The sequence below is a fragment of the Pleuronectes platessa genome, chromosome 18, assembly GCF_947347685.1.
Source record: "Pleuronectes platessa chromosome 18, fPlePla1.1, whole genome shotgun sequence".
Taxonomy (NCBI): domain Eukaryota; kingdom Metazoa; phylum Chordata; class Actinopteri; order Pleuronectiformes; family Pleuronectidae; genus Pleuronectes; species Pleuronectes platessa.
The window spans coordinates 17,274,568-17,292,294 of NC_070643.1; the positions used below are offsets into that span (position 1 = coordinate 17,274,568).

Genomic DNA, 17,727 nt, shown 5'->3' on the forward strand with positions numbered 1-17,727 from the left:
CATCGCTGATAGGTGTGATTGGTCCACTCACCCAGCGAGATCTTCTCTCCAGAGTCGGCCGGCAGCACAAAGATGAGCAGAGTCATGGAAGAAAGCAGCACACAGGGGATGAGCAGATTCAGGGCGTAGTAGAGCGTCCGCCGGCGTATTGTCACAACAAAAGTGACATCCGGGTAGGGCTCCTTACAGCAGTCATAGAAGACCTCATTTCTGGTGCCGGGAACCCCTGGAAAGAAGCAGAGAGAGATTCCGTCTCCTCTTGATCCGAGACTAGATTTTGTAATGAGTGTAAAGGCTTGACCTCACTCACCGATTAGGTCCCACTCTCCATTGGGCATGAAGCCCGAAATATCAGCATCGGTCATTTGAAGGTCCAGCAGCCAACCGTCATACGTCCAAGAGCCGAACTTCAGCTCACATTTCTGGATGTCGAAGGGGAACCAGCGGACGTCCACGTTGCATGTGCTCATGAATATTCCTGAGAAGAAAACAAAGCAACACACAAAGACACAGACGCTCAGCAATCAATTGTCTAAATTGGCATCATTGACCCCTTTTGTTTGCTGGGCAGTGTGGACATGGGAGAGATGTATTGTGTTGTGCAGGACGCCTGTTTGGAATACAAATATAAAGTTTTATGTCCGACAAGAGCAGTTCATTCATTTCAATGTGACCAGCTCTGAAAACGTTGAGGGAAGTGCTGCACGGTGCAAGAGGATTTTTATTGACATCGTGCAAATTGAGTTCAGGGTCTGGAGAAGTGAAAGCAAGGAATAGATGTGAAACAACATCCCATCAAAGAAATGCCTGTGTCAAAAAATGCGGCTGCAGTTTTGTCACTCGCAGGTTTGAACTAGCAACATCGAAGGTGACACTATAAAATGAAATCCTAATCAGATTACCATTTTTACTATGCAAAAAATAAATGCACCAACAGGCACATGAGCAGCCTCGGGCACAAAACCATCGAGAATCCTGTTGCACGCTGGAAACCAGTGATCACAGTGATCCTGGCAGTGGTCGCTGGCAAACCCCAGCCCTTAAAGTAATTGCCCGAAATGAATCAAGCCGGTCGAGACGCTCAGGACCAAAACGCCCGTGAAGCCTAACATATCTCAGAGGAAGTCATCATGAGGCTTCATCCTTCAGAGTGGAGGGATGGAAGATGTGAGGGGGGGTTAGCGGGTTGATTGTTGCCTTTAAAGCTGAGGCTGATTTTAAAAAATGACACTTGAGATTAGGTTGAAGCTTCTTGAATTTGTGTCATGGGAAAGCTGTCTGTATAATTCTCACATCATCCACCCTTCTGTCCAATATCCACACCGCTCATCCTTTGAGGGACGTGGGGCTGAACTGGAATCTCAGGCAAACAGACATCCATTCACATTTACTCTTACGTCAATTTAGAGTCCCCAACAGACCTATTCCAAATTTGCATTTCTATAGACTGCGGGAGGAAGCTGTCGCACCCAGAGAAAACCCAAACAGACACGGGGCGAACAAGCAGACTGCAGCCAGACAGGTCAGGATTCAAACTGGGATCCTGTGAGGCACCAGTGCTGCTTCTGTTGAAATATATACTCCCTGAAATTACTCCCTTTTAATGGAACCACGATTAAGATGTAAAGATGCTCCCTTTAAGGCCAACTCTAGTTTAATATAATTAAGACTATGACTACAGATAAGCATTTTAATTATGTAGCTGGCTGGCGGAAAGCAGACGTACCCGGAGACAACCCACGTGGACACATGGGAGATCATGCAAATGGATTTCAGACTAACTCAGGTAGAAGTAATCCACTGCTCCGTGAAGCTTCATCACAGTTTTGAAAACCTGCCTCTCACCTTGAAACCCTCTTAACAAACAACACACCTCGATTCCTTCTCCTGCAACTTAAAAACTATCTCCTCCTCGCAGCTCCCGAAATAAACCTCATCACTCTGGAAAGGAACGTCTTCCAGGAAGGTGTCACGAGGCCCGGAGACGAGATTACCTTGTTGCAAATGTCACCTGACGCAGATTTGAGCTAAGACCCCCTCTTCCACCTTATCTCCTGTTCCACCAGCCATGCGGCGGCGGCTGTGAGGCGTATTCGGTGGATGATGGTATGCAGCAGCAGCAGCAGCAGCAGGCACCTGGGATACGACAGCGTTAAATGATTCCCGTCGTGTGAAGCTCGGCGCCTGCCTCCCACAGACCTGTTGCCTTTTGAGCGACTGACAATAACGAGCTGGAAAAGACCCCGGCAGCTGCAGCCAGGCTTTTTGCGAGGGAGTATAAAAAGTTTCGAGTTTATTCTTTTCCTCTTTCCTCCATTTCCATCCCCCCCCCCCCCCCCCCCTGCTGTCTTTATCCTCGTGTTTTGGGGTAAAACTTCTCCTCCTCTCATTGTACCCAACCAGATCGTTTTATTATTCCTCCCTCTAATTGGCCTTCATCCAAATCGCAGCATTAGGGATCTGTATTTACAATTCAGCCTGAGCCTATTAATAAACATGGATCACCGAGAAAGAACTGATGGGGCGGCTTCCTGAGCCATGTTCGGATTCAGTGTCAGCTTTGTCCACGTCACCTGGTGGCAAAAGGGATTACTGAGAAAAATCCACAGTGAAGACCTGAAGGAGAAACGCAGGGGAGCTGTCGGTTGCTCGAGTTTTCACGGGTCTTGCGTTTGAGTCGAGGGGAAGTGGAGGAGGCGAGCGTCTCCTATTTATAGGTGATACTCACATCACAGGGACTCGGTAGCCAATGAGTAACCAGGGATGTTGTCTTAAACTAATAGAATATTAATATGAAGTGTTCAAACAGGGGGGATAGAAGGATGAGGTTCCACGGGGAGAAGAGCGAGGGGATGTGATGGGATGAGAGGAGGAGGAGGAGGAGAGACTCACCTGGGGGCAGATACTTGGCGTAGCCGCTGGAGTTGACCAGGACGTTGGTCTTAAAGGTGGAGTCAAAGTCGTCATCTGCACTGAGGAAGGAGAGGAGAGGGAGTGACACTATTTGATTCAGAGAAAAGGTGTGAGAGGTGTGTGTGTGTGTGTGTGTCTGTGTGTGTGTGTACATGTTTTACCTGTTGTAGAGCAGGATGTCCGGCGTCCACACCTGATCCGTGGTGAAGCGGAGGTTTTTAACGCCCGGGTGTTCGCTCTGGTTCCACTGGAGATAGTGGTCGAACCAACTCTTAAACACACACAAGCACACGTTTGGTTTGAATCTTAATTTTCACCGATCCCTTATGGATTTCAGTTTAGACGTAACATAAATAAATCACGCAGTAGAAATAACACAAGTAAAATAATACTGCTGTAGGTTTGAGTGTGAAAAATGTGAGCATTCCTTGAAAACAACATAAAATCCATGCAATTCACAGTTATTAGAATATGCTGGGTCATTTTTTTTTAATCACCTTAACCTAAAACATCATTATCAACTCAAACATTCAAGGTTCTTACCATCTGGAGCCACATGTTGGAAGTCAGCACCTGGTTCTTCTCATCCTGCGAAAACATTAAAACACTTTCAGCACATTTGAGAGAAGAACGTCCTCATCAGTAATTCACCCACAAATCCACTTTTTTTTTTTAAAGCCTTCTGATATTGACTTGAATACTAAACTTGGCATTAAATTATATGTACAATTTTCTAATTTCAGGCTAATCTCCATCATAATTAGCATAAAAAGAGACTAAAGGCTGCAGATGCTTCTTGTTCTCCGAGAGAAAAGCTTCATCACGTGGATTGAAACATGCCCAGTAGAAATACAGTTTATCATCACACCTACCACGTCCATGATCTGTATCAGACTGAGGGAGAAGTAGATGGTGAGCGGGTGCGAGTCGTTCCCCACCGGCCGCTCCATCCGGTTGTAGTCCTTCAGGAGATTCTTCAGCAGGCTCCTCTGGTGAGGGCCCTGCAACGACACTACACAGGAAAATACCTGATTAGATCAAGGCTCAATTCAAATCCTTGAGATTCTGTGCACCTCAAAATGACACCAATCTCCAAGGAAAAACCTCCAGTAACAATCTCACTAGGGAACCAAATGAGACTTTGGGAATGAAGGTACAGACTGAAAATATATAAAAAAAGATGACAAACACGTTGCTGATCAAATCATAAAATGTCGCCGTCAGGTACAGAACTTCCTCTTCCATAAATAATCCAGACGACTGAAAGGAAAGGACACAGAGGGAGAAGGGAAAGTCCTCGGAACCGGACATGTGATGAAATAAGCAGAAATAAAAAGTGGTTATTTAATAATTCATTGTCTTATCTTGTGTTTAGGCAAGTGAGACATGGAGTTTAGGGCCAGACTGAAATATGAATCTATAATACTGAAAATACAAATTCAAATTTATGGATAAAAAAACATTTAGAGAGAGTTTATGGATTAAACAGAATCTAATTGGAAATAGTGAGAAACCTTATCAAAGCACAAACACCAATTAGAAATGTAGAACAGTGTCGGTGTGGTTTCTGGGGTAAGAAAGAAAATGTTCAGTATAGATGTTCGACACGGTGGAATTAAAATAGTTTAACATATCAAGGGCGTTTCGGTAACTGTAGCTTCTTCTTCTTCTGTGATTCTTGCCCCAGTGTCCAATTACCTCTAACCCCAATCTGGATAAAAGCCACACAATATTGAATTTAATTTAATGGTCTAATCCAATTTCTCTAAGTTTTAAATCAGGCTGATGGAATTACTATAAAGGGATTTCCTCGGTCCGTGCAATTAGAAATGTGTCTCTTGGTTTGGATATTTCACCGCCTGGTGTTATATAACCTCAATAAAGTGCTGGAGGAGCAGATGCAGCATGTTCTGTATTCAGGGCGTTGAGCAAAAGTGCAGGAACGTGTTTTTGTTTCTGATTTTCGAAGCTATTTCAGGGAACGTTTAAAGGGAGCGTCGGGGTGTAAAGGGCGGTGGAGGTGGTGTGAGTCCCTCTGCAGCATGAGGGTGCACCAGGCGTGTGGTGGAGCTCTGGATGGTTTATGGAAATCCCAGTGCTTTTAAAATTCAGTCTACAGACAGAACGTCTAAGCATTTCGCCCTCTGCGCTGTTTATTCACAGTTCTCTCTCTTTTTTTGAAAGCACACACACACAAACAAACAAACTGCAAATCCTTGCTGGTGCTTCAGCCTGTGGGGAAAGTTCACACACTCTCCTCTCAGCTCTGTCATCCTCTGTCAGCCTCTACATGCTGCTGCTCAGGGCCCCGGCAGCTCGGCTGCAGCAGCAGCACGTCCACCGCTCGACAGGGGGGAGGGGGGGGGGCGAGATGGAAGAGACGCTTTCCAAAAATGTGCAACTCAACTGATCTGTGACCTGTTTTTTCGCCGGGGTCCAGTCTCCCCATCTTTCACATGCACACACAGACTTTGGCATTATGGAGGAGAGATGAGCGTATGAAATGTTTTGCATGCTGCCTCTGAGTCTTTCACACAGTTCCTTCAATCTGCCTCACTGAACAGACGAGATGTCAATCTGCCCGTTCAAGCATCTCGTGCAGAAGCTCCAACCCCCGGGTCAGCACAACGTGTGCAGCCCCCTCAAGATAAGAGCACAGTTATGAAAAATCCCAAAGCCGTAAAGAAGTGAGCAAACAGGTGAGTCACAGCCTCACTTTTCTGTTTTTCTACTCTCTTCTCTACTCTCTTTCTCTATTTCTAGTTTGAATTCATATTCCAGTGTTCCCAGCTCAGTTGTCATGACCACAGACTCCCACTCTTGAATTCCTGAGACAATTGGAGAATTAAATGCTGCAGCTGCAAGCGGATTCCTGAAAAAGCAGAGGGAAAGAGAGAAGCGGGCTGCCGAGCTCACCGTGGATCAGAGCGCAGAATCCAGAGAGGAGCAGAGCCACCGAGCGCCACATCCTGGTGGTGAGGAGCAGGAGGGAAGAGGAGGAAGAAGCTCCGGATGCTGGAGGAGAAGGTAGGAGGAGGAGGAGGAGGAGGAGGGTAGGGAGGAGAGGAGAGGGAGGACACACACTCAGGAGGCTGCTGGAAATCCCCTAGTCTGCATCCACTCAGCATCAGAGGGATGGAGCGTGTGTCAGGGTAGAGAGGCAGCGCTAGAGGAGGAGGAGGAGGAGGAGAAGGGAGAGATGGTCGCTCTCGCTCTCTCTCTCTCTCTCTCTCTCTCTCTCCCTCTGCTTCCCTGCTTCCTTGTCTCTCCGGGAGGTGTGACTAAAATGGAGAGCACAAGAGAGAGAGAGAGGGAGAAAGGGGGGAGGCAGCGATGGGGGTTTGAAAGGGTTGAGGATGGAGCGAGTGGTGGTGGAAGGGGAGTTTTTTTTTAAATGGTCCGTCGCCACAAGTTGACCTTATTTAACACAAAAGAAAGAGATGATGCACACAAATTCCAACGATTGTGGCCCATAATGGAGAATTGATTGATGAAGGTTAAGTAAAGGAGGAGTGGAAAACATGCAACTTCTCTGCAGCCAAACCAAAGGAGAGGAACCAGTTTCCTTCTTCCTAAGGATGTGCGTGTGTGTGTGTGTGTGTGTGTGTGTGTGTGTGTGTGTGTGTTTGCACATATGATAACACACCACAGTGGTTATGATCAGGCACTGCTGGAGTGGAAAGCGAACAGGTCTGCGAGTGTGTGTGAGCTGCGCCCCCCACCACACACACACAGACACACACACACACACTCAGCAGAGGGGTCAGCTTTGAATCAGCAGGGCACATCGACTCCAGTTTAATTGAGAAAGTGCTGGACATGCAATGGAAACATGCACAGTTGAACTCTTCCTCTCATTTGTCCTCACGAAATGCTGATGAAAGGGCAGAGGCAGCGAGAGGCCGAAAGACTGAGGAAGAGGAGAAGGAGGAGGAGGGGGAGAAGAAGGAGGAAGAGGAGGAGGAGGAGGAGGAGGAGGAGGAGGAGGAGGGGGAGGAGGAGGAGGAGGAGGAGGAGGAGGGATGAGAGGAGGAAGAAAGAGCTGGACTGTATAATAGATTACCCTATTACTTCCACTGCCCTTCGGAATTACCCCCTCTGCTCGGCAGCCTGTCACACACCCAGAGCGTCCCGAGCCACAGATTCATGCTCGGCTGCACCCCCAGGATGGAAAGTGGCCCTGGGAGGAGAGAGGAGGAGACGACAGGGTCACCGGTGAGAGGAGAGAAACTGCACCAGGCGAGGAGCGAGGAGGCCACAGTGTGTGAGGGGCGTCAGCAATGTGTCATGGCAGGAGGAGCCTCCTGTTGCTGCTGCATCCCCTGCAACGCTGCTACTTAACTATGCCAAATTGACTTTGCACATAAAAAGCTCCTCGTGCTGCTCGGTGCCAGGAGCAAAATGAATTCACTGGCTTCATAAGGATGCACACGAGGAGCCACTGAGGCGTGGGTGACATCTGGTGGACTGTTCTCCAACTGCACGCTGGGAGCAGCAGAAGGAGGAGGAGTTTATTGGAATTGGATGGAAGGTGGAGGGAAGGTGATGGAGTTAATTAACAAGGTGGAAACGAGGCTAACTGAGATGATGAGCTGATGAGAGGGCGATGCTATAAAGAGGAAGCTAATTAGGAAACAAAGCAGGTAAATGAGTGGAAACACAGAGCCGGTGTGAATTAGAGCCACATCGATGAACAGGATTATTAAAATCATGAGGACAGTTATATTCTGCTGCTACCTCCACACATCACTCTCTGCACAGCTGACATTTGATGTGTCTCTTTTATTGGTCCTGCTGATCCTGATTGGGATTTTAATTGCACGGCAGCAGCTCCGTCCTGGCATTAATACCCCCCCCCCCCCCCCCCCCCCTGTGCTAAACGCTGAACGCCGGCCCCTGACAGTGCAGCCATCAGGGCTGCTGTGCTGTGTGCTTTTAATTACTCTGCTGATTAGATTGGGCCTTCTCCGACGCTGACACGTGCCCTCCACTTAATAGGGTGCTATCGACAGACCCAGCACATACATCCACTGGCCTCTGATGTCTGATTTGTCCGAGTGGCCTTTTCTTTAGTCCTGAATGGAGTTGAGTGGATGAAGTTCTCTTCTAGTGGACGATTACGCCCGGGCCCTGGCAAACCCAGAGCAGCTGGGCAGAAGCCATCCAATAAAACGTAATGGTGTGTTATAATGAAAGCAGTGTGGCATCGCACCTCTACAGCTGGACAGATCCATGCAGCTCGATTTACAATATTTAGTGGATCTAAGGAAAATCTGGATTAAGTGAATTTAAACGTAGTTTCATTAGAGGCCTGTTGGGACTTAGCTGTTTGCTCATGTGTCATTTCAGTGTCTTCATCCCTGTTTGTCTGTTTGTTTGCAGGATTACTCAAAAACTACTCGACCAATCTTATTGGAACTTGATGGAAGGATGGGGGCGGCTAAAAAAAGAACCAGTTGGCATTTGGAGCAGATTAGATTAAGAGAATAGATCCGGGTTTTTTTTTCTTACTTTTGTTTTTTAATTTCTCAAGAAATAATTCATGTATCCTGATGAAAGAAATCAGGTTCGTTCAGAGGACATTTAATTCTAGTTCTGGAGCCAGATTCAAGTACGTTATGCTAATGGTCGCTAATGTAGCTTTGAGCTATATGAAGCTTCAATAGGAAGAGTTTGTTTTAACCATACGATCAAGGATTGGGGGATGACATGTCTTAATATTATTTATTCATAGCCTATTTGCATATTGTTCCTATACTGATGTTGCTTTCCTTTATTTCGGGGTTAACATACAAAATGGGAAACCAGAGATATAAAAGAGGCGCCAATTTTTCTCCTCTGACTCTTTACGATTAAGGTTAATAAGGTTATTTCTAAAAACTTTCAAACTATTACTTTATATTTTATAAGGGCCTTTAACCATTTCAAAGTAAAACCGAGGTACCACTGTTTGTGTTCTAATAGAAGTTCTTCATCTTGTGACCACTACCTCTCTGCCGATGAGTCTGAAGCAATCATCCTGACCAGAGGATAAACTGACCCTCGCTTAAGATTCAGGGCTCGGGCCCGTCTGCCATTTACCAGCCGCAGCAATTAGTGGACTCAAAATATTTAATTCCACTTGCTTATAGCCGCCAAAGGATGATTTGCAATGGAAGAGACTAATTGAAGATTCACTGGCAAACAGCCACAGAGGCAAAAACAAATTGACATACTTAGCTCCTGTGCCGCTGCAACAGCCAGGATTTACAAGCACTTGGCTGGAGGCTTGAATTAATTTGAAGCCCTGCAGATGTGCATATATCCCGTCAGCATCTTGTTATTAAAACGACTACATAACTTCGGAGCCTTTCAGCCTCAGTGGAGTCAGTCTGGCTTTATATTCCTGCAAAGTTATGCGTTCAAAATGTGAGATACTGTCTGTTTTTTACCAGAGAGCATCATCCACAGAGGGTTTGTTGTTGACAGTCGAGCTCTGAGACGCAGACAGTGGGGATCTCCCCGTCTGCACAATGTCAACACAACACACAACACAAAACACAACACAGACAGAAGCATCTGGCTAAGTCTCGGAGATGGACTGAGTCGATTCCAGCGTAATGAATCTGCTTTACATCTGGAGGGACGTCTGAGGAGGCAGACATAAGACCGTGGGGCTGCTGCTCTCCCACTGGACCCGGTCACCGTCTTTAACCACGCGCTGTCTTCAGATTAAATCGTGCCGTCCTTTATCCTGCTGGGATCCGGATGCACTCCGCCCACCCCTTTGCTCCTTGGGCCTCTCCATTAGGAGGGAGATCTATTATCTGTGGACCCATCTGTCACCAGGATTTGGATAAATAAATGATGCTGGGAGTCATTGTTATGGCTTTAATGCTTAATACTCCTCCCCGGGCCTATTGCATATTGTTCGCTTAAGAAGTGACATATTTGATATTTCATAAGCTCATAAGCATCAGCTCGCTGTCTCACTTGATTAATCTGGGATACTAATCTGCTGAATTGATACTGAGGAGCGTTGTTTCCCTCTGAAGATTAGATTTATTTAAAGTTTGTATAACCCATTTTAGAATCCCCCCCCCCCCCCCCCCCCCCTCACCCCCGAACAATGACATCAGCTGATGAAGGTACAAATGAAAAGTGATTTATTGTCATTTCTGATCAGACTGTGACTTTTCAGGCTGATGACTGGCACCAAGGCACCCATGTATAAGAAGGCATCCCCCCCCTCCCCACAAAAACACACACTCACATACATTGAGACTGATGCACACACACACGCATGGAGAAGGAAATCGGCCAATCCCGGCTAAAACAACTCCTGACAGATGACACATTCTTTGCCTTTGCTCCACGCAACATCTGCAACTCGGAGTCCGTGCAGTCATTAAGCCCCTGCAGCTTTGAGGAAGATGCCCTGATGGTGGACAGTCATGAAGCAGGACACACGGCCAAACAAGGGGATAAATGGCCAGAGGATGTCATTGATACTTCAGGGTATTTACCTCGTGCGTCGTCATACGCAGGCTGAGTTCATAACCTCTGCCTGAATGCATGGGAGGGGCTCTGCGGTGCTGAGGCTGCTAATGGATTGCTGGAAAGTTCATACGTGCAGACTGAGGACGACTGGAATATTTGGATCTGATCATATCGGAGGTTTCTTTGGAGCTCGATCTGTTTTCAGATTTGAATTCTTCCTTGATGAAAGTGATGATTTGGTTGAGTGGAAGCTGCAGCAGGACTTCACTCGGAGGATCCTTCTGTGATTCAGGCAGATGTGAGCAACAGGAGACTGAATATTGAAATAGATCAAACTGTTTTCTGGCCTGTATTCATCCTCACGGCCTGAAATTCTGAGTGAAAAGGTAAGAATAAAGAGAAAAAAATATGTTTTTAAATGAATTTAAGATATTTTTTATATTTGTAACTTATGGTATAGTGATTGTAAAGTAGATTATTAGTAAAGTATGTTAAACTAAGAACAATGTATGTTTAAATCTTGATGACTGAGCCCTAAAATTATGATAAACAATATTTGCTTTTCACATCATTATTTCCAAAATCATGTTACAGATAAAGAAAGGACAAAATTAAGAAAAATTGACATTATAGATTGAAGAAAGTCTTTTCTTGTGAGTAGAACTTGCAAAGCAATTTTCTTTTAAAATGACATTTAAACTACATTGTCTAACATCTGTCTTTCTATCTCACCATCTTTGCTCCAACCCTTTTAAAGAGATCCATTGAATCGTTACCTTTACCCCCCCCCTCATCATGGACCACTCCCCCTCTATGAACCTGTCGGTGGTGAGTGGAGACGAGGTGGAGGACCAGCGACCCCTCCTCCCGCCCAGGATGGTTCCTCCACCTCAGGCTTGCTCTCCACAGTGTGGGATCCACCACACGGTCCAGATGTCGGCCGATCACACCGTGTGGCTGGACCGAACCCAGGCCATGGCCACCACCCCTCTGTACAACGGCCACCTGTACGTCACGTCTTCCCCTCGCTCCAAACAGAGAGGAGGCAAAGCCAAAGGCAAAGAGAAGAAATGTGGGAAAAGATCCGGGGGGAGCAAACAGACTCCGGGACACAAGGAGAGGAATCAACAGTGCAAAGCCAAAAACGTAGATTCAAACAAGCTCCAGGAAAGAGTCACTTCTTTCACTGACGTCCCCGCTTCCCCCTGCCGGTCCCCCTTCAGGGGCCCCTGCAGGTCCCATCTAGACATCAAGGAGGTGGAGGGCCGAGGCAGCGTCTGTTTGGAGATGCACGACCGCCAGAGTCTCCCCGAGATCATCATCACCAGCAGAGATGACGACGTCCAGCCACAAAACGAGACGTCCCGGTACCATCAGGACCCGTCTCATGCTAAAGGCCTGCTGCCGGGGGCCGAGTGTCCCAGTCCCAGCTCCAGCGCCAGCTCCAGCACCAGCACCAGTCCTCCGTCCAGCCCAAAGAACAAGGCTGACGGCAAGGACGACCACTACTGGAAGACCCACAGCATCGGCTGGCGGCTGGTCCGCAGGAGGGCTCTGTTCCTGAGGAGGCAGCAGCTGAACGACTGCGCCTTGGCGGTGGGGATATTCGGGGTGGTGCTGATGGTGACGGAGACGGAGCTCTCCTGGAGCGTCTACAGCAAGGTCAAAGGGTCAGAGGGTCAGAGGGGGGATGTGAACGTGATGCTGGGCTGTAAAGGTTTTTAAAGAGGAGAAATCTCAGTGTAGAATTGCAGTTATTTTCTTTTTTACGACAAAAGCCCAGCATTTGTTTTACTCCCTGAGAAAATCATATTTCATCTAGATTTTCCTCCTTTGTGTTCTGTGAAAAACCATAAAACCTGTTAATCAGGAGCGGTGTCGTAAAATGTGTTGAGTCAGTGCAGAACTGACGCAACGGCAGCCTCAGGGAAATGCACAGTACGTTCATGAGATCATGGTCATTATATCAATCGTGGATTATGTTAATAAACAGGATCACTGCTGCCGTTTTTTAACCTTGTGCCATCAGCTGACAATGTGATGTTGTGTGTGTGTGTGTGTGTGTGTGTGTGTGTGTGTGTGTGTGTGTGTGTATGTGTCTCCTACAGAGCTCCATATACTCCCTCACACTCAAGTCCATCATCAGCTTGTCCACGTTCATCCTGCTCAGCTTAATCACGGCGTACCACTGCTGTGAGGTGCAGGTATCTGCTCACTTTCAACACACTACTCAAAACTATGTATTTTATATCTGACTGTGATTATTATGTGTATTTCAGTTATTCGTTTTCTATCTGCTTTCTGTATTTTAATCCAGTGTGAAGTGTCTGAGCTTTGTTAAAAAGGGCTTTATAAATAAAATGTATTACTATGAGTAGTAGCAGTAGTAGAAGTAATACTAGTTGTAGTAGTTTATCCTCCTCAAGCTGTTTATCATCAATAAATATCCTGAGTTTCCATATCACTAGTTCCAACTCTTTTTGTTCTGTGGCTCATTCAAATGAACCAAAGTGTCCTGGGGACAGTTTAAAGTCTTCGTGGGGACATGGCTCTGAGTGCTGAAGGATTTTTAAAGGTCTAAAGAGATGAAAGTGTCTGTATATTGTATTTTCTTTTGCTTTAATTTCCTTTAATCATCTTCTGATCTCAAAGATTTATGTAAACCAGGTCTTTACAGTGCTGTGTCACAGTGATGCTCTGTCCCCCCCCCCTCTGCTCTGGTGCAGCTCTACGTCCACGACATCGGCTCGGAGGACTGGCGCATTGCCATGACGAGCGACCGCCTGGCTCTGATCGCCCTGGAGCTGGCGGTGGTGGCCATACACCCCTACCCCGTGGGCCTGCTGTCCTACCTCCAGCAGACCACGTCCGAGCTGCCGCTGTCGGAGACGGAGCTGGAGATCGTGCTGGCTCTGCCCATGTTCTTCCGGCTCTACCTGCTGGGCCGCGCCATGATGCTGCACAGCCGCCTCTTCACCGACACCGCGTCCCGCAGCATCGGAGCGCTCAACAAGGTCAGAGGTCACCAGAGGGCTCCAGGCAGAGTCTGGCTGTGGGCTTAACTGGCTCGGGTGGTGCAGGGAGGAGATTATGACACAGAGAGGAGGAGACTAATGGGGCCAATATTTAGGGTTGTGTTTCCTCTATGAGTGTTTCTGCAGACATGTGACACCAGAGATGAGACTGTCAACATTTTACTCCTAAGAATCCTTGTGGTTTATTGTTTATTTCATCCCTCACTACGTCTCCTTCACTTGTCTACTTTATTCTCCACAGATGATAATATCCACCCGGCTGATCCCCTCCTTTATTAATACTATTTAACAGTGATGAAAATGACCTTTGTCAGTTCCAAACCTGCTATCCACGTATCCGGCCGGATTGAGAACATAATTTCTCTCATCCCATATCTCCTCTCTGTTATATAATCATAATCTGACAGGTACCAGCCTAAATAACCTGGCTAAGTAGGAGCCCTACTGTCAAAGTGCTGACGTCAAACCCCCCCCTCCTCTGTGATCCTCAGATCCACTTCAACAACCGGCTCGTGGGGAAAACTCTGATGACGACGTACCCCGGCACCGTGCTGATGATCTTCAGCGTTTCTCTGTGGCTCGTGGCAGCGTGGGGTTTACACGTGTGTGAGAGGTATGAATCTGCACGGGGGAGGAGCGGTTACATCAGAATGGGAAAGTAAAACTATCTACAAATTCAATTTAGGAGAAATTAATCTCTAAAAACATTACGCTGAATTTAAATCTCACTTTTTAGTGTCAAAATCAAAATCAATTAATTTAATGAGGTCAGATAAAACTTAATTGATACACATGGGGAAAATTTGGAGAGAATAAAATAAAATTCTGATTCCGGATCTAGCGAGGCGGCTCAATGTGATGACAGGAGTTAATTTTAATGTTCCTTCAGACACCACAACTACAGAGACCTCAGCAGCAACTACATGGAGGCCCTGTGGATGGTCTCCGTCACATTCCTGTCCATTGGCTACGGAGACGTGGTTCCTCACACCTACTGTGGACGCAGCATCTGCCTCCTCACTGGTATAATGGTAAGCACGTGGTGATGTGGATAAATCCAGGTTCTGAATAAGCACAATTTAACAGCTAAGTTAAATTCTTCCAGGGAGCCGGCTGCACCGTGCTGGTGGTGGCGGTGGTCGCCAGGAAGCTGGAGCTGTCACGAGCAGAGAAGCATGTTTACAACTTCATGATGGACTCACACATCTCGAAGAGGGTGAATACCAACGTGTGCATGAGCGTGTCTGTGCTGTGCATTATTCTTTTAACATGATAAAACCCAAAGAAACAGATTATCTTGCACACACTATCTGACCTCAGCAGGTTTTTTCTTTTATTATGAATGTTATATTGAATGTTAGTTTGTTTTGCTCCATCCTAGTATATATATATATATATATATATATATATATATAAGTATATATTTTTTTCCATAAGGTCAGAGGATGGCACCTTGTTATGTCCTAAATTGGGATTTGTCAATATGGGCTAACAAAGTGATTTGATTTGATTTGTATTGTTCACCTTAAAAGCTTGAAGAGTGCATATAATATAATATAAGATAAGATAAGATGAGATAAGATAAGACAAGATATGATGAGATAAGGTAAGATGAAATACAGTAAGGTAAGGTTAGATAAGACTAGATAAGATAAGAGGGGTCAGTTCAGTTCATCAAATCAAAACCATGCAAGGAAATATAAAAAGTGTAAAAAATAATGTATACAACCTAAACAGAATATATACAATGTAACAGGATTGCACATTCATGAAATTGAATTTGCACAGTCAGAAATGAATTGTTCCATCGCATATGAAGTTGTTTATTCCCAGCAGCCCGTCTCATTGATCTGTATAACTCGTCCTGCTGTGCGATATTGACACTGACGCCTCACTAATGAAAAACAGCAGAATTATCTCACCTCAAGAGCCCGGGAGCCGAGAATGAGACAAACTCACTGTGTTACTATCGGGTCCTGTCGTGGTCGTTCAGCGTGTGCAGTAAATAACAAACCAATGAGGTTATGTGCGTGGACCTAAAATGATTCCCTCGTGGGTATTTTCTTCTTCTGCTTCGTCTCACCAGCAAAAAATTGCAGCGGCGAATGTGCTGAGAGAGACTTGGCTCATCTACAAACACACAAAGCTGTCCAGAGAAAGAGACAACAGCCGAGTCCGCATGCACCAGAGGAAGCTGCTGCTGGCCATCCAACGGTAAGACACTGAGCCCTGGTGTCGGCCTTTTCACTTCATACGCCATAAGTTAGCAATGAAACACGTATAAGTGCTTTTTACATCGTGTTGTGTTTAGTTTGACATCTGTGTGTTTCTAATGCAGTTGCTACAGTTTGTAGTGTCAGCGTGTGAAAACACTTTTTGATGTAGCTCCGCCTCCTGACTACAATTTTCTCTCACGGCTATTTGATTGATTTATAATCATTATAAATTATCTGTTATTTCAAAAAGGGAAATTTTAATATATTTTAAAGTCAGTAAGGTTATTTATTGACCTAAAAGGGTTTGTTCACTCAAATCACAGATTGAACCACCTCTATAAAGACACATTATGTATACCGTGCATTACTTTGGGGCCCTTTTGCCCCGGGCCCCCAAAGTCCCTTGAGACGCTCCTGGTTGCATCACTAATTTAAAGTGAGATATTGTGGAATTTAAAAGAAATGAAGTTTTTGCTCTTAGAAAAATAAAGTTGAACTCACAATTTCACAAACTGCTGTGAACAGTAGACAGTGGCGATTTATGTAAGCTAATTAATGAAAGTTTATCAGATATTGCTACACTATGCTAAAAAAAAATTTGCGATATAATCCTAGAACACAAACGAAAGGAGATGGGAAATTAGTTTGAGAATGTTTTTATTTTGTAATGTGGTTGAACTTACCCTTTAAATCCCTCCTATCAGTTCAGTTGTATTAATATCACATTCACCTCCCGCAGCAGCTATATAAGATACCTTTGTCTCCAGGCTGCGTCAGATAAAGCAGGAGAAGAGGACACTTGCAGACCAAAGCAACTCATTAGTGGACCTCGGCAAGGTGAGAGAGGCAAGTACACACATCACATTAAATCTCATCCTCTGAAAAACCTCAACAAAGTAGCATCTAATATCCTCTTCTCTTTCTACGCCCTACTACGCACCACTGTGGACGTCAACCCCCAACACAGATGGAGTCCCTGATGTACAACGTGCTGGCCGAGGTGCAGGGCTGCAGGGGGGAGCTGGACTCCCACATCCACAGCCTGGAGAAGAACGTGGAGGAGCTGAGGGAGGGCTTCAGGGGCCTGATGCCGCTCCTGTCCAACACCCTCTCCACACAGAACTCCTCCATCCGCCACCTGCTCAGGGAGAGAGAGGCGAAGGCCGAGGCAGCCAGCGTGAGTGGCAGCGACAGGTAGAGAAGAGGCTGAGGGAGGCTGCGCTGAGCTGGAGGCTTCTCAAGGTGTAAGGCATGTTAAATTGTTAAGAACCTAGGTATGCGATTTTCTGTAATAATATCACCTCTAAATTTAGAAATTAGTCATAAATCACTGACGGTTTTTTTTTAAATCAGCCCTGGAGTAACAATCAAGATGTGCAACCAAAATTAATATCAACATGCATCTGCTCTGACAGATGAACCACTTGATTATCAGACATTAGGATTCAAGGCTTCAGGTTCTCAAATGAATATTTTAAATTGTGGACATGTTATCCCACAATGGTTTCTTCTAAGCAAGGACCCAGAAAAGATAGTAAATATTCCAGGGACCCACTAATGTGGAATGTTTTTTATATTTAGTTCTGAAAGAACACAAGTGAAATTCAGAACTTGACACCTCCTCCTGCGACTGACTGACTTTACTGTGCACGGAGAGAAAGTCACTGAAGTGACACATGACAAGAAAACTATTTGATGATGAACCGAGTCACACTGACTTCCTCCATCAGCAACATCAGAACTTTACAGTTACTAGTGTTAATGTTCTCAGCCTTCGAAAGGGGGGAGCCAATGGTTTAGCACAACCCTTCTGCAAGCTGAGGTTAATCTGGCACTGGAATGAGATTGGAAGACCACGAGAGAGGAAGTCCAGTCACTTGGCAGTGCAGCCGTCACACGCATATTAGATATTAGACATGACTATAAATAACTGTTAATTAAAATACAAGGTAAGAAACTCAAAAAAATGAAATGGTTTAACTCAATCGATCAGTTTTTTTAACCAGATGTAATAAATAATGAAAAACTGTTTAGTATTAAAAACAAAAGAGGCACCTCTCGGAGTTGAAATCCAGATTCTACAC

The 17,727-nt window shown here is 45.7% G+C and overlaps 2 protein-coding genes and 1 non-coding gene across 3 annotated transcripts in view; 1 reads left to right on the forward strand and 2 right to left on the reverse strand.

Annotated features, from left to right (window-relative positions):
* The window catches only part of chrna11 (cholinergic receptor, nicotinic, alpha 11), a 14,471-nt gene extending 8,590 nt beyond the window's left edge, over positions 1–5,881 (reverse strand). Inside the window, exons 1-7 of the mRNA XM_053447073.1 lie at positions 5,830–5,881; positions 3,786–3,925; positions 3,457–3,501; positions 3,075–3,184; positions 2,893–2,972; positions 311–478; positions 32–226 (exon numbers count right to left, since the gene is read on the reverse strand). Coding sequence (XP_053303048.1) covers positions 32–226; positions 311–478; positions 2,893–2,972; positions 3,075–3,184; positions 3,457–3,501; positions 3,786–3,925; positions 5,830–5,881 — 790 coding nt within the window. The remainder of the gene's footprint in view (positions 1–31; positions 227–310; positions 479–2,892; positions 2,973–3,074; positions 3,185–3,456; positions 3,502–3,785; positions 3,926–5,829) is intronic.
* A 4,216-nt stretch (positions 5,882–10,097) lies between these two features.
* LOC128461900 (small conductance calcium-activated potassium channel protein 1-like) lies at positions 10,098–16,841 on the forward strand. The gene is made up of 10 exons (XM_053447072.1): positions 10,098–10,150; positions 11,184–12,054; positions 12,501–12,596; positions 13,119–13,406; positions 13,919–14,040; positions 14,317–14,458; positions 14,533–14,643; positions 15,514–15,641; positions 16,411–16,480; positions 16,611–16,841. The coding sequence occupies exons 1-10, from the start codon at positions 10,098–10,100 to the stop codon at positions 16,839–16,841; spliced, it is 2,112 nt and encodes a 703-aa protein (XP_053303047.1).
* A 561-nt stretch (positions 16,842–17,402) lies between these two features.
* On the reverse strand, positions 17,403–17,532 carry LOC128462266 (small nucleolar RNA SNORA35). The gene has a single exon (XR_008342352.1). It is a non-coding gene; the product is annotated as a small nucleolar RNA SNORA35 (small nucleolar RNA).
* Positions 17,533–17,727: the final 195 nt, after the last annotated feature.